The sequence below is a fragment of the Lepisma saccharinum genome, chromosome 1, assembly GCF_977018435.1.
Source record: "Lepisma saccharinum chromosome 1, izLepSacc3.1, whole genome shotgun sequence".
In the NCBI taxonomy this organism is placed as follows: domain Eukaryota; kingdom Metazoa; phylum Arthropoda; class Insecta; order Zygentoma; family Lepismatidae; genus Lepisma; species Lepisma saccharinum.
Window position 1 is genome coordinate 165114630 of NC_139229.1, and position 27298 is coordinate 165141927.

General features: G+C 38.8%; 2 protein-coding genes across 3 annotated transcripts in view; one reads left to right on the top strand and one right to left on the bottom strand.

Annotated features, from left to right (window-relative positions):
• Positions 1 to 27298, bottom strand: part of mas (trypsin-like serine protease domain-containing protein masquerade) — a 419698-nt gene that overhangs the window by 277457 nt on the left and 114943 nt on the right. The window lies entirely within an intron of this gene.
• LOC146003675 (venom protease) overlaps positions 18544 to 27298 on the top strand; it is a 75580-nt gene continuing 66825 nt past the window's right edge. For both annotated transcript variants that reach the window (XM_083142041.1, XM_083142048.1), the window contains exon 1: positions 18544 to 18718. In XM_083142041.1, coding sequence (XP_082998167.1) covers positions 18694 to 18718 — 25 coding nt within the window. In that variant the 5' untranslated portion in view covers positions 18544 to 18693. The remainder of the gene's footprint in view (positions 18719 to 27298) is intronic.

Here is a 27298-nt window from a genome sequence, read left to right on the forward strand (position 1 = left end):
CGTCACCTCTAAGCGTGGAGATCTTCAACCAGTATTGGAATAGTCGGGGGGGTCAGCCCGACGTATCCCCAGCCATTATGTAGTAGGTCTCCGTGACCGGATTACGCTTACTCATTCAAACCTCCCCAATTTCCTCACGATGGTGCGTTGCCAACGGCCCTATACGTAGGCCGAATAAATTCCGTACTTTGTTCAATTGCGATGATTTATTAACCGCTAATGGTTGATGACAGATTAATAAAACCAAGTTATTCTTTTATTACTTATGCATTAATCTTCGATGCAGTACTTATTGAAAGGATTATGATTGAATATAGGTCTATGTCTATCTATACGGAATTACGTACGTACACATTCTATAGAACCTTGTGTCTGTATGGTACCTCTCAGCCACTCATCGCAACGATGGATGGTATAATATATGTAAAAACAAAATAGTTGAATCAAGACTAGTTAATTTAAGAATTAACATGAATACTCTAATATTCAACTTCCAACAATGTTATGGTCTATGGTTGTTCGTTCCCTGGAGACCCATATGGGAGCGTTTACCTTAGGCATACCAGAGTTCACCCTCGGTTCCCGTTAACCAAATAGCGAGCGAGTCAGAAGAAGAGTAGTATACAGTGACATGGTTTCAAAATAAATATGTATATTCGCTTCGTCTATACAAAAGTGCGTCACTCATCATGACTCAAATTATGAGAGGTAAGGTAGGGTGAACGGGTGAGCCCCCTAACTAGAACAGGTTACTGATATGGGCTGTAGTCCCCAAAATCCATTGCTAGGTCGAAGGTGGCCTGAAAAGTTAGACCCCAAGTTACGCCCATGGATATATGTATGTGGATAATCTTAGGAAGGTATTGGAGTGCACTGAAAGTGCATGTTCAAAGATTGATTCTTCAATTTTTGTTAGTATGTAGAGCAGGTAACCGAGTGATCAATGCTCAACCCTTGTATTGAACATCATCAATCTTCTCCTTCAACAAATAATTTTCCTAAAAAAGGGAGTTGATTATCACATTGTACAGTGGACGCCAATAAAAATGTGACAACTAGATCCTAAAATACTGGCTCCTCTGCAATGCGTGAGGGGTGTAGTAGCCTTAGATGTCGGCCCATCGGCGTAACACATTGTAAGAAAGGCAGTATTTTAGGATCTAAGTGTCCCATTTTTATTGCCGGTGACTGTACATTTTTGTTCGACTCTCACTTGAAACTGAAGGTCAATTTCGATCGAAAAGTTTACTTAAATATGTTGTATGGGATAGATGTAAAAGTTACATTTTTTAAATGCATTAGTATGAATAAGACGAAATGTTCTGAGAAAGCAAATGCAATGTATTATTTGAAGAACGTAATTATTTGTTAAGAGAAATTTGTAAGATATGATATATTATTTCGTAAATAAAAAAAAATCAGCAAATTGAAGTTTTCAAAAGGAATCAGGTCCAATTGTATTGGTCAGGCTGCTGGCCAGCTGCCACTCCCGGGCGTTATCCCACTACTGCTCGACACGGGGACTTTTGGATGCTCGGTTTCCCGCCTGGCCCGGTACGCCCCTCCTTAGCCAACCTGGATCCCTCGGGCTCCCCCAAGGGAACCATATTGATGCCAAGCTTAGTGCGGACGCCCAGTCGACGTGGCCCACTGGACAACAGGACTCCCGACCTCAAACCGTCCTCTGATTCCGGCCTCCAGGTAGCTGGATTACAGGAGCACGCCACGACTCCCGGCCGAAGAAAAGCGCCACGTAACTGGTAGTCAAGGAGAACGCAAGCGAGTTTTGCAACTCCGAGCTTGTTATGCTTTGCGACGACCATATGTGTGTCGGTATATAAGTTATGAACAGTGGAAAACCTCGAATTAATATGTAATGTAATTAGGGAAAAACATATTAGAACCAAGTTATCATTTATGAACCGATCATTCTTGTAACTTTAATGACAAAGGATATGTAACCAAATTCTAATTGTTACAGTTCCGAGTGAGACGCTTAGTACATTAGGCGAAATAATTTTATTAGATCTCTAAATGAACAAGCGTCGCCAGGGGGAATGTTGGTAGGAGTCATAACTTCTCACAGGCCCAGTATTATTAAAAAAAAGGTACGTAGAAGGCAGGAAAAGAATGCAAAATGACTACTGACTTCTAAAAAGAAGGATATATATAAACCCCCCTTTCGAAATACTGGGCACGCTACTGACAATTAAGTTGTATTAAGAGCAAATCCAAATTTCATTAATGAAGGGAATTTCCATTTCTTTTGAAAGAATCACTTGACTAAGCGCCGCAATGAAAAAAATAAGACATCTTTTCTCAATTTTTTTAGCTTTTTTCTAACTCCGCTCTATGGTGAGATAGGCTAATCATGACTGAGCCTGCAATATAAAGTGGGATCCAAATAACTATGTTACTCTACGAGGTACAGAGCGATGACTTAACCGTTACGCCATCGTGGAGGCACGAGAGTATTTCTTATATCGTTTTATTGATACAAACACATATATGTACGTGCGTACGTGTATATATATATATATATATATATATATATATATATATATATATATATATATATATATATATATATATAATTCATAATAAAACACGTGCTATTGCTATTTTTATCGAGAACTAGTAAAATGTGAGGGATGTGCGATCATTGGAAGGAATACATAAAGACAATTGTAATTTTTTTGTATTAACTTGGTTCCGAGATTTAACTAGAATGATTAATCTGAAAAGACACTGGAGAGAATCTTCTATTACTTTACCTACTAAATATGCTTTCTAAACGTGGTAAAATTGCATCTGAACCAGCTTCTCGTGAAGTTGCTTCACATTCCATGTAACTGGATCTTTAGTTTAGAAGGTCGCTAAGAGATGGCAGGTGTGTCTCATTTTCCATCCACCCATTTTAATTGAGGGCATTCCAGATGGCGCAGTGGTAGCGTCGTCGCCTTGTAATCAAAGGGTCCCGGCTTCGATACCTGGTGGAGGCACATAGTGGTTCGGAACCCACTTTAAACTGTAGGCCCAGTTCCAATTAGCCTTACTGTGCATAAAGTGGACTTAAAACACCAACTTAATCAATCAATCAATGTTTATTATCTGAAATATTCACATTTTCCTAAATCATATATGTATTGAATTCATTCAGGTGCTCACCCTTATCTGTATCTTCCAAGCACCCTCAATATCCTTCTTTGCAAAAATTCAATATTCAATATATTGGTGTGATCTGAAAATTTAGCATGACGACGATCCGGTGAAAGAAACAAAATCTTCAGTGTTCATTATATTTTGTCAACTGAATTAATTTTGCATTACGATTATGATACAGTGCCATTGTTAGGGTTGTACGACATGTGGTCTCACGTCACGGAAATTTAATGTTATTCAATTTTCGATCCATTCTCTTCTTGTGGAAACGAGATCACATTCGACTGATTGATTGATTTGCTTGATTTTACTTCGCTTTTTGTGCCACTCTTGGCTAATTTGCAAAGATGGGGATGAGTGATGACATGATGAAATAGAAAAATTGACACTCACAAACGTCTATGCCCAGGCCGGAATTCGAAACCCGGACCCCTCAAGAGATCACTTTCGAATGGAAGAACGGGCTTCCCCGATGGCGCCGCGGTAGCGTCGTTGCCTTGTAATCAAGGGGTCCCGGGCTCGATATCAGGTGGAGGCCCATAGTGGTTCGGATCCCACTTTAAACTGTAGGTCCAGTCCCGATTAGCCTTACTGTGATAAATTGGACTTAAACACCAAATCAACCAACGAAAACGATTGGAAGAAATAAATAAATCTATATTTAGCTATACAACTACATCTGTAGCACGCAATACTGAAGGAGGAAATTGAAGTTTCAAAGGAGGACCTCAAAATATAGCATATTGAAATCCACTTTATTGCTGTGAAAACATGTTGTAAGTCGAAAACAAATTTTCGCTGAAGGAGAGTTTAATTTCTTGTTATGGACAACAATGTGTCAAGCCACATGCCAAATTCGTCGATAAGGAACAGCGAGCAACACTTTGACTAAACAGTTCGTTTAGTCAAAGTGGAAAACGACTTTGGGTTTCAGGTAAAGAAATTTTGGCCAACCCGGTGATCCTCTAGAATTCAATTAATCAGATCTTTACGGTTTCCTTATGTCCATGCTTTGAATGCACTTTCAAGTAAAATATTAGAATTAAAATAAAGACGAAAGAGGTTCAAATTTATCATTTAAAAAAAATACTATAAAACTTATTAGACAAATAGGACTGCAAACAAAAACCATTAAAAGAGTACATTTGAACTCCAAGTTCTGCAATCAGAAAATGCCGACTTAGAAATAGATTAGAACTTCTTTAAAGGTTATTCAATTGCGTTATCACCATACAGAAAAAAAATTCAGAAAACATTGTCTTTGGCGTTAACTAAAACATGGGGTCGAGATTTATTTATAGATCAGTAATATTCAATATTGGTTTGGACGTAGTAACTACTCATCTTAAAAACACATTTGAAGCAATGAATAATATTAGTAGTTTTTCACAGTTCTTGTTCCGAACATTTTACCCACCCTTTTAGATGAGGAACTTCATAGTGCACTGATTGTCTCGATAACGAGAACGAATTATACTCCGATTTCTGATCAAAGTTCTAAGTTTCAGGACTGCACTTAAAAATGAAATCACCTCAACACTTTTCGTCCGTAAATGATTTCGCAAAGTGTCTACTGAAATCACCTCAACACTTTTCCTACATAAGTTATTTCACAAATTGTCTTGTGGTAAATAACTCTACAAATGTTTTCAGTATTCACGATTTCTGCATCGCCTTAATTTTATTTCTTACTCTTCTCGTAACTGTAGCTATAAAAACAGAAAACTCTTTCTCAAAATTCAAACTTACAAATAACTACTAACGAGTAGTATGCCAACGCTAGTAGACTTAGTATTCTCGGTGTTGAATTTGAAAATGTAAGACCTATTTTTTTCATATTAGTGAAGTAATAGGGTCATTCGCAGCACAGAAAAATCAACGGGCGCCCGATTTTTGTCAAAAATAAGGTAACTTAATTGTTTTTTTTCTTCTTCTGGATACACAGGTGTCAAGATCATATATATTGTAATCTATACTAATGTCCAAAATTAAAGCAACAAACGAAAATTCTTTCCCGTGTGTCCATTTGACCACATAATACGATCAGGTGATAGTAATATTTATGATGTCATAGACAACTGGTTTAAGATAGAAAATAAACTAACCTTAATGTGCCAGGATTCAGGGGTGCCCATCCCACCAAGGACAATGGCGCATCCCCTCCAAAATCATGTCATGCGTTTCCCCCAAATTATATCATTCGCGCCCTTAAACCATATCGTAATCCCCACAAAATATTTAATTACGACAGCGTGTCTACCGAAAGTAACTTTTTCTTAGCTTTACTGAACATTATAATTAATCTGCCCCTCCTCCCTAAACAGGGGTGCCATCACTCCAGACCATAGGCGTAGCTAGAACTTTATATTTGGGTGTGCACAAAGAAAAAAAATGCGGTCTTGTACCTTTTAATAGCATAATTTGCAACACAATCACTTGGCTCTTTAACTGCACTAATGCTTGTAAAGGAATATAAATTCACTAAATGACAGTGTTGAAAATTTCTGAATATATGTAGTAGCCTAGAAGAAAATCAAATTTCATAGAAATTACACACACACAAAATGTTCATAAATGTTACAAACAAATACTACATCAAAATACACGTCATCTATAACAAGAGACGTCTGTCAAAATGTACAATGTTCATAAACCCATCACTAACTTCATTTACATAAATAGACGAAGCTTTTTCCTGTTCCACAAATAGCAAGAGCAGGGCTTCCAATCTATCCTGCTTCTGAGTTGCTCTTAATTTAGTATTAACTTGTGTAAGCTTGGAGAAATATCTCTTACACGTGCAGCTTGTGACAGGTATAGAAGAAAGGCGCTGCAGTACAGAGTAGAATGCAGTAAATATCTTCTTTCTCCAATGACATCAAAAAATCGAAAAACTACTCGTTTCATCAGCGATAATGCACACGTTTGTACCAAGTAATGACATTTTCAACTTCTTACAAACTGTCGCTTATTTTCTATCTTATTGAAATAACTGTCTTTAATTCTCTTTGAAAAGCAGCCCATTAGGGTTTGCCTAGGCACACCCGGCACACCCCGTAGCTACGCCTATGCTCCAGACCACCCCTAAAATCGTTCATCATAATCGAGAATATCGCGTGGATCCCACTTTAAACTGTAGGTTCAGTCCCGATTAGTCTTAGAGTGCATAAAGTGGAATTAAAAAAAAAATCAATCAATTGAGAATATCGCTTGTCTTGTAATGCAGCTTTAGTATAAAAACTTCATATTCATCTCATTAAAGCGCCAAACGCACATCGTAGCAAGACATTATTGCGAGCGAAGCGAGGAAGATAATTTTTTCATCCATTTCTTTGCAGGCTTTGAAGAATATTAATTAAATGGGGGTGTCAATACTTTCTGAAGATCCCGAGATATTTAGTCTTTTCCAGCTTTTCCTTTGACACCTTTGCGGTCGAAAACGTGTGGATCCCTTATCGCTAAATACAGTCTCCAAAATGTAATGTTCGAACTCTCTCTCCAGTACAGAAATCCCTTGACAATCTAAGATTTAACACTTTATCAAGAGCTTTCTATCTCCCCTTTAAATTTCATACTCAATCCTACCACCAAAAATTCCATGCCAATTTTAGACTTACTGTTGATATTGAAGAGTGTACTATATTGCCTCCTCCAAAAAATTAATTCTCAGTCTCCACATCAGAATTTCCGCAAGAGTCTAAGACATTAGTAATGCACAAGAATTGGATACCCCCCTTCAATTTAGTGCTCAATCTCCCTCTAACTAAAGTACTCGCCACAATCTAAGACCTAGAGGTGGATACTGCCCCCCCCCCAAAGTTTAATTCAGAATCCCCTCAGAACCCACGTGTCAATTAAAGCCTAATATGTACGAGTTCGATATCCCCCCCCCTTTCGATAATGCCCTAAACACTTTCATTTCTTCCTCTAATGGATTAAATATGGTGCATTTAAGGTGTAAAATTTTTACATATATTTTGGAAAAGCTGCCAGGATTTATCAACAAAAAAATCACGATAGCAACAGGTTAAACTTGGCAAATTTATCAACAAAAAATTACACGAGGAAAGGATTTCTGTTTGTTGCTTTAATTTTGGACACTAGTGTATTATAATTCATAGGTACAGGTCCAATTTGAATAATTATTTAATGTAAGTGTCGCTCTAACTATCATTTCAAAACAATTACATGAAAATTATAGGAAGAAACTTTTCTTGCTCAGTACGTGAGACTTGAGAGGGCCAAAATTTGGATCTTGTGGGTGGGCCACAGACGAATTTCTTACGCCACTGAAAACTGAAACACCTCTTAATGTTGTCTCCTACTGCACGGCTCGTGTCGTTGTTGCAAGAGCGACGCCAGATAGAGTGGGAGAAGCTAGTGCCGGTAAACGATATAGGCCTTTGTTACGTGAAAGAGGTTCTTCATTCCAGCAGACAGAAAGGCTCTTTCCTGTTTCGAGAAAGAATTTATTTGATATAAAAAGAAAGAGCGAACGGGGAATCCAGTAGTATTTAATCCATATATTTCATTTGTAATTCCTTCCCCCCCTACAAAAGGAATCATGTCCAAATCTATTGGTCAGGCTGCTGGTCAGCTGGCACTCCCGAGTGCTATTCCACTACTGCTCGACACGGGGGCTTTTGAATGCTCGGTTTCAAGGAAGCTCGGTTTCCTGCCTCCAAAAATTATATTACAATCAGCTTCGAGTGTTGCCTCATCCTAATAACAAGGTGAAAACATGTACTTACAGTAACCGAACACTTAGATATGATTGGTGCTTTAAATCTTTACCAATAGTTACAACATGTTATTTGAGAGAAAGTGAAAACATTGGAAGAATTAGATTAAACTACGCCGTCCGCAGCGAACGATCTTAAGACGAGTGAACGCCATAACCCGGTCGGCTACGGAGAAGGACTTTTAAGGAACTAGGAATAGATTATTTATTGCACTGAAGAAATAAAGCATGATTTTAAGTTAGCAAAAGGAATCAAGTCCAATTGTATTGGTCAGGTTGCTGGCCAGCTGCCACTCACGGACGCTATCCCACTACTGCTCGACACGGGAGCTCTTGGATGCTTTTGAGCGTGTTTTGCTTTGCTACGACCGTATGTGTGTTGGAGTATAGGTTATGAACAGTTGGAAATCTTGAAATAATATACTAAGTAATTCGGAAAATCATGTTAAAAATTTCTTCGTCATACTTGCTCTTGGTAGACAATTCTTAGAGTCCATAGTGTGGGGGCAAAAAAAAAGTGGCAAGAACTGGGGGCAGCTCATATCACCACTCATATCTAAGTGTTCGGTTACTGTAAGTACATGTTTTCACCTTGTTATTAGGATGAGGCAACACTCGAAACTGATTGTGATATAATTTCTTGCCCAACAATATAAGATTTAGGGTAAAAATGTTGGTGTATCAGTGGTGTACTGTGACATTTTTCATTGGATGAGGGATTCCAGAAAAATCAACAAAACTAAGAATCATTTCTTTTGGCATGTGATGTTCTACTGAAATATAGAGCACTTTACCTGATACTCTTTCCTTATCGTATCCAATTTAACCTTAACACTTAAGATGGTTCTCAATCTCCTTACTATTGGAAGGAAAAGATGGATATTCGGAGGGTGGGGGGGGGGGGGCAATTTTTAATTTATTTGATCTTGGTTTTGTCTTGCCAATCCTATTTAATGAAACAGACGAACGCAGATGATTGAAACAATTTCTCATGAATAATGCAAATTTCAATATTCACATATCTACCTTGCCACCATGAAGCTTTCTATGTTGACACACCATTCGAACTTCCCATAGTTTGAACGTTGGTAACTTTTGAAGCCTTTCACTGCCGCCACAATTAAGGAATATATGGAGTTGACCCGACCCTCCTTTGGAAATTATGGTTTTCTTATCAAACATGCGAGTGGCTTCTTTTGATTCTTTTCAACTAGGGAAAGAAACACCTACACAAAGAGATGGAGAGAGAGTGATAGAGAAGAATATGTGCACAAGAAGAAACAAATAGAAATCCACACTCCCGAAAAACAGTATCTTTTAACCTCGTAAACATTTGAAGAAAAATGTGACTGCGGCTAGTGATTGGTTTCAATTATTTTTGGGCGGTTGTGTCTATGGACCTGTTAGATGTCTTGTTTTAGACCCAACAACCTGAAACGTTTATAATCATGCAAATTGTCGTGAAGAGAAATTTCAAAATTAAGGGACACACACAAACACACACACTGTAATATGATGTCGTAGCTAAATTGAGAGTAGTTGAAAAGCAAAGAATTGGTTGTAGCAGGGAAACGTTGTTCCCGCATCTGTTTTCTATTTTGATTGGAATATTATCCCAAACCAAAATCGAAATAAATATCTGGAAATATATAACTTTATTTCAAGTTTCCATGGAAATAATATGAATATGCGAATGCTCTTGGAAATTAAACATGATGTCTGATTTTAATAGTGTAAATGAATGCAAATATTTGAAGGAATTAGGAATAGATTATTTATTTCACCGAAAAAATAAAGCATGATTTTAAGTTAGCAAAAGGAATCAAGTCCAATTGTATTGGTCAGGTTGCTGGCCAGCTGCCACTCCCGGACGCTATCCCACTACTGCTCGACACGGGAGCTTTTGGATGCTCGGTTTCCCGCCTGGCCCTGTACGCCCCTCCTTAGCCAACCTGGATCCCTCGGGCTCCCCCAAGGGAACCATATTGGTGCCAAGCTTAGTGCGGAGACTGGACAACAGGACGACGTGGCCCACTGGACAACAGGACTCCCGACCTCAAACCGTCCTCTGATTCCGGCCTCCAGGAAGCTGGATTACAGGAGCACGCCACGACTCCCAGCCGACAATATGATCCAAATTGGTTCTAGTTAAGGAGAAAGCATGCGAATTTTGTCATTTTGAGCGTGTTTTGCTTTGCTACGACCGTATGTGTGTTGGAGTATAGGTTATGAACAGTTGGAAATCTTGAAATAATATACTAAGTAATTCGGAAAATCATGTTAATAATTTCTTCGTCATACTTGCTCTTGGTAGACAATTCTTAGAGTCCATAGTGTGGGGGCAAAAAAAAAAGTGGCAAGAACTGGGGGCAGCTCATATCACCACTCATATCTAAGTGTTCGGTTACTGTAAGTACATGTTCGTTTTCACCTTGTTATTAGGATGAGGCAACACTCGAAACTGATTGTGATATAATTTCTTGCCCAACAATATAAGATTTAGGGTAAAAATGTTGGTGTATCAGTGGTGTACGGTGACATTTTTCATTGGATGAGGGATTCCAGAAAAATCAACAAAACTAAGAATCATTTCTTTTGGCATGTGATGTTATACTGAAATATAGAGCACTTTACCTGATACTCTTTCCTTATCGTATCCAATTTAACCTTAACACTTAAGATGGTTCTCAATCTCCTTATTATTGGAAGGGGAAGATGGATATTCGGAGGGGGGGGGGCAATTTTTAATTTATTTGATCTTGGTTTTGTCTTGCCAATCCTATTTAATGAAACAGACGAACGCAGATGATTGAAACAATTTCTCATGAATAATGCAAATTTCAATATTCACATATCTACCTTGCCACCATGAAGCTCTCTATGTTGACACACCATTCGAACTTCCCATAGTTTGAACGTTGGTAACTTTTGAAGCCTTTCACTGCTGCCACAATTAAGGAATATATGGAGTTGACCCGACCCTCCTTTGGAAATTATGGTTTTCTTATCAAACATGCGAGTGGCTCCTTTTGATTCTTTTCAACTAGGGAAAGAAACACCTACACAAAGAGATGGAGAGAGAGTGATAGAGAAGAATATGTGCACAAGAAGAAACAAATAGAAATCCACACTCTCGAAAAACAGTAACTTTTAACCTCGTAAACATTTGAAGAAAAATGTGACTGCGGCTAGTGATTGGTTTCAATTATTTTTGGGCGGTTGTGTCTATGGACCTGTTAGATGTCTTGTTTTAGACCCAACAACCTGAAACGTTTATAATCATGCAAATTGTCGTGAAGAGAAATTTCAAAATTAAGGGACACACACAAACACACACACTGTAATATGATGTCGTAGCTAAATTGAGAGTAGTTGAAAAGCAGAGAATTGGTTGTAGCAGGGAAACGTTGTTCCCGCATCTGTTTTCTATTTTGATTGGAATATTATCCCAAACCAAAATCGAAATAAATATCTGGAAATATATAACTTTATTTCAAGTTTCCATGGAAATAATATGAATATGCGAATGCTCTTAGAAATTAAACATGTCTGATTTTAATAGTGTAAATGAATGCAAATATTTGAAGGAATTATAAATAGATTATTTATTTCACCGAAAAAATAAAGCATGATTTTAAGTTAGCAAAAGGAATCAAGTCCAATTGTATTGGTCAGGTTGCTGGCCAGCTGCCACTCCCGGACGCTATCCCACTACTGCTCGACACGGGAGCTTTTGGATGCTCGGTTTCCCGCCTGGCCCTGTACGCCCCTCCTTAGCCAACCTGGATCCCTCGGGCTCCCCCAAGGGAACCATATTGGTGCCAAGCTTAGTGCGGAGACTGGACAACAGGACGACGTGGCCCACTGGACAACAGGACTCCCGACCTCAAACCGTCCTCTGATTCCGGCCTCCAGGAAGCTGGATTACAGGAGCACGCCACGACTCCCAGCCGACAATAAGGACCAAGTTGGTTCTAGTTAAGGAGAAAGCATGCGAATTTTGTCATTTTGAGCGTGTTTTGCTTTGCTACGACCGCATGTGTGTTGGAGTATAGGTTATGAACAGTTGGAAATCTTGAAATAATATACTAAGTAATTCGGAAAATCATGTTAATAATTTCTTCGTCATACTTGCTCTTGGTAGACAATTCTTAGCATTAAGAGTCCATAGTGTGGGGGCAAAAAAAAGTGGCAAGAACTGGGGGCAGCTCATATCACCACTCATATCTAAGTGTTCGGTTACTGTAAGTACATGTTTTCACCTTGTTATTAGGATGAGGCAACACTCGAAACTGATTGTGATATAATTTTTTGCCCAACAATATAAGATTTAGGGTAAAAATGTTGGTGTATCAGTGGTGTACGGTGACATTTTTCATTGGATGAGGGATTCCAGAAAAATCAACAAAATTAAGAATCATTTCTTTTGGCATGTGATGTTATACTGAAATATAGCGCACTTTACGTGATACTCTTTCCTTATCGTATCCAATTTAACCTTAACACTTAAGATGGTTCTCAATCTCCTTACTATTGGAAGGGGAACATGGATATTCGGAGGGTGGGGGGGGGGGGCAATTTTTAATTTATTTGATCTTGGTTTTGTCTTGCCAATCCTATTTAATGAAACAGACGAACGCAGATGATTGAAACAATTTCTCATGAATAATGCAAATTTCAATATTCACATATCTACCTTGCCACCATGAAGCTTTCTATGTTGACACACCATTCGAACTTCCCATAGTTTGAACGTTGGTAACTTTTGAAGCCTTTCACTGCTGCCACAATTAAGGAATATATGGAGTTGACCCGACCCTCCTTTGGAAATTATGGTTTTCTTATCAAACATGCGAGTGGCTTCTTTTGATTCTTTTCAACTAGGGAAAGAAACACCTACACAAAGAGATGGAGAGAGAGTGATAGAGAAGAATATGTGCACAAGAAGAAACAAATAGAAATCCACACTCCCGAAAAACAGTATCTTTTAACCTCGTAAACATTTGAAGAAAAATGTGACTGCGGCTAGTGATTGGTTTCTATTATTTTTGGGCGGTTGTGTCTATGGACCTGTTAGATGTCTTGTTTTAGACCCAACAACCTGAAACGCTTATAATCATGCAAATTGTCGTGAAGAGAAATTTCAAAATTAAGGGACACACACAAACACACACACTGTAATATGATGTCGTAGCTAAATTGAGAGTAGTTGAAAAGCAAAGAATTGGTTGTAGCAGGGAAACGTTGTTCCCGCATCTGTTTTCTATTTTGATTGGAATATTATCCCAAACCAAAATCGAAATAAATATCTGGAAATATATAACTTTATTTCAAGTTTCCATGGAAATAATATGAATATGCGAATGCTCTTGGAAATTAAACATGATGTCTGATTTTAATAGTGTAAATGAATGCAAATATTTGCAGGAATTAGGAATAGGTTATTTATTTCAATGTAAATATAAAGCATGATTTTAAGTTAGCAAAAGGAATCAAGTCCAATTGTATTGATCAGGTTGCTGGCCAGCTGCCACTCCCGGACGCTATCCCACTACTGCTCGACACGGGAGCTTTTGGATGCTCGGTTTCCCGCCTGGCCCTGTACGCCCCTCCTTAGCCAACCTGGATCCCTCGGGCTCCCCCAAGGGAACCATATTGATGCCAAGTATAGTGCGGACGCCAAGTCGACGTGGCCCACTGGACAACAGGACTCCCGACCTCTGATTCCGGCCTCCAGGAAGCTGGATTACAGGAGCACGCCACGACTCCCAGCCGACAGATAGAACCAAGTTGCTGCCAGTTCATTATACAAGACACGAGTGTTGTGAACTTTTACGTGTCAAGGTTTAGTGCATTGACTAATATTGCTCCAATGCAGTACTAGTGTAATCTTTAAAATTTCAGCTGAATTTCAAGGGTTACCGCAATCAGAATGTTTTGCTTCTTGGGTACCACTACCCTCCTAAAATAAGCATTCTAACCTTATCTTAAAAGTTTTATTGCAGAATTGAAGATGTGAACACAAGAAGGGCATATCCCATTTTGTGACGAAAAGTGATATACTGAATGAAGTTGGAAGCTGTCGTCGTCCAGTATCTGGCGTGCTCAGGATTTTCGAAAGGAAGGGGGGTTACGTATACTTTATTTCTGTAGTCAGTCCTCATTTTGCCATATTTTTCTGCCTTTGACGTTCTTTTTTAAGTAAGACTTGAAACTTTCCTGGCGACGAATGATGAAAAGATTCTCTCGGGTTATCGATCAGCTGAGTTGCGGATCTGCACTTCAATCCTGAAGATGAGAGTGACGTTAGCTCTCGAAAGCTTGGAATATTTTCCGCAACTCACCTGGTCGATAACCCGAGAGAATCTATTCATCGTTCTTTTTTAAGTAATACTGGGCAAAAGGGGGTTTTATGACCTCCACCAACCTCCTCTTGGGCACGCTACTGAAAGAAGCATCTGACCATTTATGACGATTTGAATTGAAACAAGCACTACTTAGAATCCACATCTCCATATGTTACGAGACAGGAATAATTTTTCAATGTTGCCTTACATTTTAGTTTCATCCCTCTCATCCCGTTGTGAAGGTCCGGTTTATGGAATCTAGGTCGTTCCGTCTCCAGCTTCATCACAAAAAAAGAAACCACATTCCAAACTATTTATTGTCCCTTCTCACGTTCTTTCAATATTGCGGCCTGCAAGATTTACCACGGAGGGTGGTTCCAGAACACCTTCTCTCCACCCTCCTCTGAAAGCACCAAATGAGGTCAAGGACGCTAGAAGACTAGGGCATCGGCTCTTAATTCCTGGACTCCCCCCCCCCTCCGCCCCTCGAGCCCGCAGCAATGGCCCTAAATCATAGGCGTTGACTCCGTAAAACCACTCTCATGCGGTACTTACTTAAATCCTAAATATCTAGGACTGAATATCTCCTTTGAACTTCCATAGACTTTTTGCATACTCAGTTCAAGTAGGCAGAAGGAAGGATCTCAAACGACGTATAAATTACTTCACAAATTAAATGAAAATAACTAATAAAAATAATGTTTTCCATAGGAAAGAATAAGATAATATCAATTCCTCGCACTGCCGAAAAATGTAGCACATGTAAAAACTTAGCAGTGAATGTGAATGTACATTTTTTTAATATTCAAACTGATATATCATTGCACGTACGCGCTAGTTTTCGTTGGATTATCTGTATCATGATAGGGGGTTGCATCTTCTAATGAATCCCTTCTCCGTAAGGTTTTCAAACTTATTCCACAATAGGCGAAGAAATCAAATAAATTTTACAGAAATATTCAAAATATGATGTGTGAATACAGTGTGTCCATATTAGCCTTATTGCTTTACATTATTTTGATTTCTCTTTGGTCATAAAATACTTATTTTGAGATTTACTTCGATAGCTATGTAGAATTTGCAATTCGTAATTTAAAAACAACCATTATACATGATGGTCCACGAGTGAAGAAACATTAGTTTAAAACAAATGCGGTTGAAAAATAATTAGCCGTCCTGATATATGGTATATGAAATGGAGAAAACTTGACAATATATGTTGCCATGGCTCTTGGACACAACACAGTTTATATGAATATCTCATATTACAGAATCATATGCAGAATCTTCAATTAAAGAAAAGTTTATATCAATGCTATGTGTATACTCCGTACGTTCTCAATCTCTTCTTTTTCATTTCTATGCACCACTCTCTCTCACTCTCGCTCATTTCTTTCTCTTTTAGATTCTCACTCTATTTTCTCTTGTTCCCTACTTCTCTCTTTCTCTCTTTCTCACTTCCTTTCTCTTCCAGATTCCCTACTTTTCTTATTCTCAACTTCTCTCTCTCTCATTCGTTCTTGTTCTCCATCTTCTCCGTCTATCTGTCTCTTCCTCTTTGTATACTTCCTATCTCTCACTTTTCACATCTCCCTCTCTATTTCTCTCTCTCTTTCTGTTCTTTTTATCTCTCTCTTTTCTTTTTCTTTCTCTCTCTCTCTCTCACACACACACTTTTCACATCTCTCTGTATCGGTTCTTTCTCCCTCTCTCGCTCTTTCTGTTCTTTCCCTCTCTCTTTCTCTTTTCTCCCATCTCTCTTATCTCTATTTCCTCATATCTGTTCCTCTCCTGTTTCCTTTCCATCTTTCCCCCTTGCTCGCTTCTCTCATCTCTCCACTTCTCTCGCAGTCTTTCTCGTTCTTCGCGTGTCTATTAATGTCTCTAGACCTAGCTTTCTCCCTTTCTTTGAACAGTCCTAGTTTCCATGTTAAGCGTCAGCTCCAGAGAATTGATGCAAAACAAGCTTCGTATGATCGGAGCTCGTACATTGGTGGTGATGGAAGATTGAGCTTTCCGTACAAGGGAAAGAGAAATGCAATTGCTGCGGGTGAAAATAAACTTTCTCGCGAAGCTCCGTTAGATTCGTGGCAACCTTATCTGCAACCGTTAATGGAAGTAGGAACAAATGAGCATCAATGTCAATGTTCAGCTTGTTGCGCGATGCACCTCACATCCTCATCTGAAATTTCGAACAAACTTGAAAGGTTACGTTAATCACTCTGAATTGGACCGCGTCCTAGATTTTTGATGTAAAAAAAAGTTGTTTTTTTAAAAAAAAAATAACTCCCCCATACTTTATGTCGATTCATTTGAATTGTAGTTAGAACGTGCTTGAATGTTGTAAAGAGAAAAAAATGAATTAAAAATTAAAATCAGTAAAACTAGGGATCCAATATATATTTATTGAATTAGTTTATTTTACGTTACTTTTCTGCCACTTTTGGCTAATAGCGACGACGAGGATGAATGGTGATACGATGAGATGGATGAAGGTACAATCACAAACACAACACAATTCTTATAGAGGATTATCCTGACTAGGTTCAGGCGCCAGAGCATCGTTAGTCTTCAAAAGGTAGTAAGTTTTGTGTGTACTACATGGAAGAGAGGCTGGCGGCATCTCCGAAAGGATCAATCCTTACACCCCGAACGCCCCCCCACACACATTTTTATATATATATATATATATATATATATGTATGTATGTATGTATGCATTCTTCATATATATTTATGTATATATATATATATATATATATATATATATATATATATAGAGAGAGAGAGAGAGAGAGAGAGAGAGAGAGAGAGAGAGTTAGGGAGTTATTTATTTATTTATTTATTTACCACAGAATTCCAAATACAGCTTTGGTCATTTTACACTGGAATGTAATAATAACAATAAAAATAACAAAGAATAACAATGGAAGTAACATTAAAGAATAATAACATAAACTAAAATACATATATGTGATAAAGTGAATTACATGTTGTTACACAGTAGCTTTTTAAAACTTGCTTGGTTTTCAAAAATGTCAATTCTGTTTGGTAGAGTATTGTATTTCCCGGGTAGTCTGATGAAGAGGCTTAACTTGGTTTCTTATATGAGAAAAGCCGAGTGCTCCTTGTGGTGCGGGACTGTACTCGAAAGTGAATTTCTTGAAGAAGGCGATCACTTCTTATGTTCCCATTGGTTATTTTATGGAGGAAAATATGGTCTGCAAGTATGTGTCTATCATGAGGGGTATGGATATTAAGCATTTTCAGAAGGATGGACTTTTGTAAATGTTTTGTGGGTGGAATTCGGTGACGAACAATGGCCAGGAAGAAATTTAGAACAGAATTTAGTCTATCTAATTTTGAGGGGCATTCCATAGACCAGATCGGAGAACAGTATTTAAGTTTTGGTGAAACGAAAGATTTGTATCACCAAAACTTAAATACTGTTTTCCGATCTGGTCTATGGAATGCCCCTCAAAATTAGATAGACTAAATTCTGTTCTAAATTTCTTCCTGGTCATTGTTCGTCACCGAATTCCATCCAGTTGTACATATAACATAATAATATGACATATTTTTATATGTATTGATAACAATGTATGTATTATACGAAGTTTCAGAGTTGATTTTTGGTGTTTGATGCACAGTGAGGCTAATCTGGACTGGACCTACAGTTTAAAGTGGGATCCGTACCACTATGTGCCTCCACCAGGAATCGAACCCGGGACCCCTTGATTACAAGGCGATGACGACGAAGTTTCCGAGAGTAGAGTCTAAAATGCATTTCTAAGGAATATATAACACACACACCTCCTCCGCCGCTCCCCACACATATGAACAAAAAAGTAGTATTTCAATAAGATATAATATGAACAGAGCGAAGTGTGGATTCACAGGTGCAACTTTAAGAAATAAAAAATACACATTGACCATAATTTTGGAGTGCGGTTGGGGTTGAGGGGTAATTTAATAATAATGTCAATATTCCACTGAGCTGCTGACGTTTCGGGGCCAGTGCCCCATCTTAACGGCGCCCCTGATTATTATCATTATTTCTTACACCCTCCATTACCTTCGACTGCTTCAGTGGCAAGGTCGGGTCCTCGGCCCTCACCCCTTTTGTTCAAATGCTGAGAAAGCGGTTCATCGTGAGGTTGTGCGCTGACGAGGAGTTCGAAGCGAACGTTCACTTTCAGTCGAGAGGGCGGGGGAGCGTCAACCAACCGTGAGGCAGGGGCTATGTGGGTCACGCCGCCAACAGTCGCTATCCCAGTGAACCACATAACAGCTGAAAGCAGCTGAGCGGACGCATCTCCTACTCCGGAGCGGGATCCATCGAGTTTTCCTTTTTCTTGGATCCCCTTTTCGTGTGCAGTGCGAGTGTTGTGTGCGACACCTGAGGCAAAAATGCTATCTTGAGGATATTCCGCAGGAGAGGAACATGCGGCCAGTGCAGTTCATCTTTGGTAAGGATGTCGCTTTAGATTGCTTATTGATGTAGGAGTTCATATCGATATATTTGCTATATAAACCCCACTCCTTGCTTCCCTACCAGCATCTTGTCAAACCGTATTATAATAAACTTAGTCGACAACCTATAGACCTCTTTGCAAGAAAGGCACAACTGACATCTAGTGTTGAACTAGGCCTTAGGATGTTTGCTTTGCTTCAACTACAAGCAGGTCGATATTGACTTTGATGAATGAATGATTTCATTTATTTTTCTTTGTGTTTCTGTCACTTTAAGCTGGGCCTCCCCCCGTGGCGTAGTGGTAACGTCATTGCCTTGTAATCAAGGGGTCCCGGATTAGATACCAGGTGCAGGCACAGAGTGGTTCGCATTCACTTTAAACTGTAGGTCCAGTCCCGATTATCATCTCTGTGCATAAAGTAGACTTAAAAAAACAAAGTCACTTTAGCTAATTGCGAAGATGATTATGAATGGCGATAAGATAAAAGGGATGAAGGCATTGATTTATCCACACACCCCCAACACCTCAGAACACCCCCAAAATTTCCTCAACACCCCCCCCCCCAAATTGTTTACGAAGGCCCAGTTCATGGTAATTTTAGCTCTAAATTTACACTAACACCCCCAAAATAGAAATTTAGACCCTCCAGATGGTAAATACTGGAAAAATCCCAGGATTAAGGGACAGTCACAAATATATACGGAAAACACAACACAACTCCTACAGAGGATTATACTGGCTGTAGGTCAAGGCGCCACAGCCTCGTTAGTTTTCAACAACGCGGTCCAGGATGTGCACATGAGGTTGATATTTGGGTCTTTGGAAAAGGTCACTCCTTAAAACTCGCAGGTCGCTATGTAATAATATTGTAAGAGTGGAGGACCCCGTGGTGTAGTGGTGGTTCGGATCCTGGGTAAGGTGTAAATGCTTTGTTGATATTTTCCTCTCGTCTGTTTCATGGGCTTACCATACATTCTGATCGTCACTATTAAGATAGAAATGTAGAAAATAGACTAAAGGCCTCCCCGATGGTGCAGTAGTAGCGTCGTCGCCTTGTGATCAAGGGGTACCGGGTTCGAGGCACATAGTCCAGTCCTGATTAGCCTTACTGTGCATAAAGTAGACTTAAAACACCAACTCAATAGACTAAAATGAACAGAATGCAAACACAAATCGCACATGCGCAAAAAAGCAGGAAATAAATATTAGTGAAGAACTACTGTTTTACTTAGCCTACTAAATACAATCCTTGGATCCAACTAAGCTGGTTAATGTGAAGTTATCATTATGGTTTCCTAATCATCATCCAGATAAGTTGGAAGCATTGTCATTAAGTGATGCTCCGAAATCAGAACTTCAGATTTTTTTCGTAGGAAAGTTCTATCATCAAATTACATGCAAAGCTTGAGAAGAGGTAAATATTTGCACATTAGAACGTCCTTCGTATTTCGGATTTGCCATCAAAATTCCCGGAATCGAGTCCCGGCTTGGACATGGGTGTCGTTTGTGAGTGTCCCTTCATCAGTTTTATGTAATTACGTTCCATCGTCTAGCTAAAAGCGGCAGAAAAGCGAAAAAAATAAGCAAATACATAATTTACGCCACTTGGGTTAATCACGACGTTGAGGATTGATAATGAACTGACAAAACGAAGGAAGAGCCAACAGTATGATGATGATGATGATTACTGGGGTTCGAACCTGGGACCTCTAGCTTCGTAGAACGTGAACCTGACAACATTTTTAAAAATGTTATTTTTCATGTCCAATTGTTCATTCTTACTCTTTATAATTGTCAGTGGGACAGACAAATACAAACAACGATGCTTTACCCAGGATTCGTAAGCAGGACCCCTGGCATCGTAGCTCGTTGCGTGGAGCACTCACTCCGCTATGCAGGCCTGCTGCAGTATCTAAAGTTCCCGCACAATACTGGGTCAGTGGGAACATTGCGGAGATTCCCACCGGAGCATGACCTTGAACTACCTTTAAACTCTACGATTGTAATTTACTAACTAAACACGCGCCACCAAAGAAAAGTTTGCCTAAAATCACTTCGATCCTCTAAAATTCTGTCACGCTACATAGAGAGACAATTCTTATTTGCATATTTCTTATTTTACGTAGCTTTCTACCTCCTTAGGCTAATCATGACGATGAAAGCGAATGATAATTAGATGAAATTAATGAAGGGACACTCATCAAGGAACATCCAACCCATAGCTAGGATTCGAACGCCGAACCTGCAGTGGTATCGTCGTCGCCTTGTAATCAAGGATTCGATACCCAGTGGAGGTACATAGTGGATCCCACTTTAAACTTTAAACCCAGTCCCGATTAACCGTTCTTTGCATAAAGTGGACTTGAAACAAAACCTCTAGCAAACCCGAACGCATAACCTTTGTTGGCGAGATAGTCGGTCAGTCATTCAAAGAATTCGACTACCGAGAGATCCACATGTTTCTCTCTCTAAGGTAAGGCAGCTTTACAAAAAAGTTTGTGCGGCGGGCACACGGGTGGACGAAATATTTATTATCAATGATCAATGCTGCCAAGTATACTTATTTATTTTTAAAACTTCAATGTAATCACTTATCAAATTTGTTAAAATACTTATCTGCGTTATCTGAACATTTATCACCAAGACAAGTACTAGTGTACACATATCTCTTGAAAATAACTTATTTTTTCCATTAAGGACCTTGTATAGAAAATTGATACCGATTTATTTGTTGTTTTAAGTCCACTTTATGCACAGGAAGGGTAATCGGTTGGTTGGTTGAATTGGTGTTTTAAGTCCACTTTATGCACAGTAAGGCTAATTGGTACTGAACCTATACTTTAAACTTCGATCCAAACCACTGTGCCATGTGCCCCCATATCGAACCCGGGACCCCTTGATTATAAGGTGACGACGTTGCCACTACGCCATCGGCGTGGCCGAAAATTGATACGTACTCTAAAATAAGAACACATCAAAATATCCAAGTGCAATCTTGTTAAGACAAAGATATCTTCAGTTCTACATAATTGCAGAAAACTGATATGAGAGAAATGTTGGTTGATTGACTTGGTTTATTTGACTTCACTTTCTACCACATTTGGCTAATCGCGAAGATGAGAATGAGTGATATTATGAAATTGATGAAGTGACACTCACAAAGAACACCCATTCCGACGGCAGTGTTTGAACCCGGGATCCCTGACGTCATAGCGCGCTGTGTTAACCACTCCGGCACGGAGGCATAAGTGTATTATAGTAATAATATTTAATGTCTGGTTATGCCTATTAAACGTAGACCTATATTATGTTAGAACTTACCAAAATATTTTCTTTCCTGAGCAATTTTGTATTTCCTCTACCTCCATTAAATCTGCTTAGGCTGACTTAGGCCAAGTTATAGCAAAGAACGAGAGGAAGAGAAAGTAACAAGGTCCCGGGAGTTGACAACAACTCTCCTCTGACTGCATGAAAGAGAAACTTCATTGGGACAACGACCGTCTTAGTAATCCACATCTCGGTTTCTGAATCTATTGTGCCGGTACGCTCAATATTACTGTGCCTTTCTTTTCCCGAATACATTATGTTGGAAAGAACATGCTGGCATAAGACGTTGGCACTCAATTCAATGCAAAACACTTTAGATCTTCAGAACTACCGTAAATACAGCGTTACCACAGTTATGATGTTTTCTCTGTTTGTAATGATAAATACTTAAATATGTCTTCCTCAATTATATTATATTTGTGCCATGAAGGCGTATATCAGGCATGGCAGAGGCGCGAACTTGAGATAAATTTGGGGGGGTGGCAAGATCGGCATAAACAATACTTTATATATGTAAATATAGTTAAAACGTATCCTTCTGTGTGATTTTTTTTTGGGGGGGGCAGAAATTGCCTTGCCTCCCAAAGTCGGCGTCTATGTATAGAGGTCTAGACATTCTCGATCTGGCCGTTGAAGTGGAAGTCAGGTCAGCTCCCCACCCCCGGCGCTTATTGATAAGATGCTGGGGGAGTTAGAAGGCACCTTATACCAGAACATGAACAAAAATTCCTGCTTGAGAGCACACGCCAGAGTAGCTTGATTTGATTTGGTTTCTATTACATCGCTTATCTACCGCTTTTGTCTAATCGCGAAGATGAGGATGAGTGATGATACGATGAAATTGATGAAGGAACACTCGCAAAGAACACCCATGCTCAGGTCGGGATTCGAACCCGGACCCCTGGCGTCGTAGCGCGCTGTGATAACCACTCCACCACGGAGGCCGGCTAATTAGGAAATCGAGACTTGGTCTCTCATTATACATTCAAAGTTTCTGGGAAGTGTACAAGACAAAAATGGCCTGGATTGGGAAACAACTTATATTATTTTTGTTTATATCGATGTTTCTCAAGAACGAAACTTGGAGAACTATTAGTAGTAGAAACTCAACTCTAACTACTTGTAAAATGACACAAAGGGACAAGTTTACAAGTTATTGATCAATAGTCAAAGTTTATAGTGATATTCAAATCTTTACCAAACAGTAAAAATTCAATTACAAATTATAAGCTATTTGAGGTTGTAATTATGGTGAAATAACTAAAGGAAAATAGAAGTATAAATAAACTAGAACCCTATAATTCATGAAAGCATGAAATAACAATAGAATTAGTCGTTCAATTATGAAATACTAGCTGATTGCCCGGCGTTGCCCGGGAATTTATTTATCCCAATCTTCTATTAGACAGGAATATAATGCATTCTAACTATAGTGTAAAATGAACTTGGAGTTGAACGGCATTGGGAGTGTCACTATTCATCTTAGCGACCCAGAAAACTATGGATTCCACACTAATATCGGTCGTCTTCGATTATTTTTAAGTCACCCCTTCCCATCCTCACCCCTAAGGGTGCCAGGGGTGTCTTAACCCCACAGTATTTCTTTCCAGATTGTAAGTCATATGGGTACCAAGTTTGGTCATCGTGAATGTCACCAATTAGCTTAGAGACTCCGAAAACTATGGATTCGACACTAATGTAGGTCATATTTGACATTTTATTTTTCACCCCCTCTCACCCTCCATCCCGATAGGTGATGAACTTGGAGTTGAACGGCATTTAGAGTGTCACTATTCGTCTTAGCGACCCCGAAAACTATGGATTCCACACTAATATCGGTCGTTTTCGATTATTTTTACATGGCACCCCTTCCCACCCCCATCCCTAGGGTTGCCAGGGGTGTCTTACCCTCACAATATTTCTTTCGAGATTGCAAGTGATACGTGTACCAAGTTTAGTAAATCGCTCCAGGCGTTTGAGAGTTATGCCGGAACAAACACACACACACACACACATACATCCATTTTATATATATATAGATAGAAGGAGGTATATGTTAAATATACTCCTTTTATATTGTTTGTTGTGCCTGTGCTGGATGACTTCATCTTTCCATAAGAAAATTCAAAACTATTTAAAAATAACGTACTCAGAACAATACTTGGGCTAAGCAAGTATGTAAATGCTATTCGATCCGTCAGGATGGAACTTGAGGATTAAGCAATTCGGAGCTTATAAAGAAGCAAAGAAAGTAAGATTGTGGGAAATAATGTCTTCTGTACTCTTTGTGTTCTTACTTCAACTTTCCCATGTTGAGTTGAAACTTCTCTGAGTCTTTGTACTTTGCCTTGTAGGGCAGCGTTTTATCAGTTTTTACAGTTGTCATCCTCTGGCTTTCGCCGGTATTTACTTGTTCTGCTCTTCTTTTCGTACTTGTCATTGTCTTGCATTTTTCAGTGTCATTTTTTTGCTGTTTATTACCTTTCACAATCCACAAGCTTTCACTATAGTTTCCTACCAGGAACTTCAGTTAACTTGTATCCTGTTGTCTTTTTCGTAGCTTCTGTGGTCTTTCTTTCACACACCACAGTATGTACGCAAATTTTTGAATTCCTTACAAGTACCGCGATATTTGCTTTCATATGTAATATTAGAATTTATCTTTCAAATTTGACTAAACACCTCAAATGGTTGTTCAAAGTTAATAGGCAACGTTATTTCGACACTGCTTGTTAGTCTAAGCCTACTTTTCACAAACAAATAGGATAATCAGTACTAAACTTACAGTTTTAAATGTAAGCACTTCCAACACAGGATACCTGATATGCAAATGAGAAGGGGAGGGAGATTAGAGAGTCCAAAAGCCTTCTTCAGGTTTAGAAAACATTTTTCATTATTCATATAATGAATTGAAATAGTGTTTGAGAGAGTTCTGACAATCTATTTATAATTTTCATAGGTGGATTGCTTGGATTTGAAATATTGTCAATATCAGTAATTTTTTATCGCATTGCTACATTATGATGTGTGTGATAGCATTCGTTGCCTAACAAATCTTTAAATTTTTATGGTGGTAATAAGATATGAAACTATTCGTGTAAAATATCAATACAACAACTAACTTATGATATTTTACAGAAATAAGTAAACACTGCCATTTATAATTGCAACGTATTCTACAATGATCACTAAAAAAATGGCGTTAAAGTGACACAGACATGGAGGTCCACACAACATTTTAATGGGCGTTTAATCTCGGAGGTGTTAGAATAACAGAGATAAATGGTTGTAATCAATACCATTTTAAGATCACTAAGGTGTTGACCAAAAAGTGATGCGGACCTCCTGAGATCACTGTCTGTGGTGTTGCTTTAACACCCATGTTTCATTTTCAGTGAAACCGTAGTTACATAAAAATATAATATGATTGTAACCTGGACATTGTTAGTTATTATATTATTATAATAACTCTGTAATATTTCTTGAGGTAGCGAAGGTTGAAAACATATGATCTATACGTACAGCCGTGACAGGGTGATTTATTCTTTATTGTCAATCACCATGTGTGAATAAATATGTTCGTCCCTATTCAAAATGTAGGTGTTTCTAGATGAATGTATGTTAATATCAACAATAGCTGCGTGTCTGTCGGTCTTTGTAACAAGTAGTGTCCAAATTTGTACTTTCTCTTGCTTTTTGACACTAATTTAATTACATATGTATTCCTGCCTTAAAAAAGACTCAACATTCTGTGGGGAAGTGGTATAATTTGCTGGTTTCAGAACTTTCAGGTATCAGTGGAGTAGGCAGCTTTTCTTAGCCGCAGGCAACATTTTCACTCTCCCCATGTTTACGAAAGGTCAAGGTCCAACATGATTTCTCTCTCCTTCGGAATTTGTCGGTTAACTTTGTTCTTACCTCTTTATTGATTAACTTTTATTGATGGGGGTTTTGGATCACGACGTCCTGGATATGGGTTAGGGACCATTAGGGGACATAAACATAATCGTGGCTAATCATCTGCATTCTTGAACCAGCCAAGGTTTCTTGTCACAGAAGCAAAAGTCTTCCGTCTATCCTATCCTGGATCACACGAATCCGATATTGACCATTCTTGCCAACTTTCTTTGTCTCCATCTCAACATCTCCATGACCTCCCCGATGGCGCAGTGATAACGTCGTCGTCTTGTAATCAAGGAGTCCCAGGTTCGATATCCGGTGAATGCACATACTGGTTCGGATCTCATTTTAAACTATAGGTCCAGTCCCGATTAGCCTATCTGCACATAAAGCGCATTTAAAACAAAATCAACATCTCCATGAAAACATAATCTACAGTTACAATCTCAATTTCCACGCGTTTTGAATAATTGGAAAAACAAACAAAAAGAATATGCTGATCTCAAAATTAAAAGTAACAGCCTATTTGGCATCAGAAATTAACAGGGTGAGCCTACAAGAAATAGACAATTTCAAAGTTTTACAGAAGCAAGAGTTTTAATAACTTGGCTGAAATACTTACATGGTTGGAAGAGAGTGAAGTCTACATGGCTAAGTTACAAATGTTCTATGTGTGGCACTTTTGTAACACAACAAATATCACTTATATTGAAGCACACAGAAATAATTTTCCACCAGTCTAGCGACCATATTACTCGACTGACGTCAAGGGCGCTTACATGATGCTGACGTCACGAAAACAAACGCAAAGTAGAGGTCTTAAACTTGAAGACTTTATCTATAAAACAGTACTAAATGCTTCCTGATAGACCAAACATTTTTCGATTTATAAAGGTTTTAGTTTGTCTGTTTCTTTTAGGCTCACCGTGTATTTTTTAAAGAATGGATTATATATTTTTCAGAAAGTATTACTAACTGGAAATCCTCTAAGGTGCAGAAAATCAGACCGCACTCACCAGAGAAAGAGCACGCGATGGAGGGCGCGCCATATTGGAGAACAAGCTTTGACATGTGTCGTCAATATTCTATATTCCTGGCGACCTCTTCTCGTTACGACAATGCATATATCGACGTGAACATGATACAGAATTACCACACCGTCGAAACCAGGAACGAAGAGACATTGGGAAAGCGATCAGATGCGCCGCCCATTGCCGGGTTCACGCTGCAAGAGGCATCGACTCCTTTCGGAGAAATTATTATTTTTCGGTTCGGGTTTTCCCTCCCGGTTGGTGAATATGGTCTGGAGAAACCTTTGCTTTCTACCGGAACAGCAGGCCGAAAGGA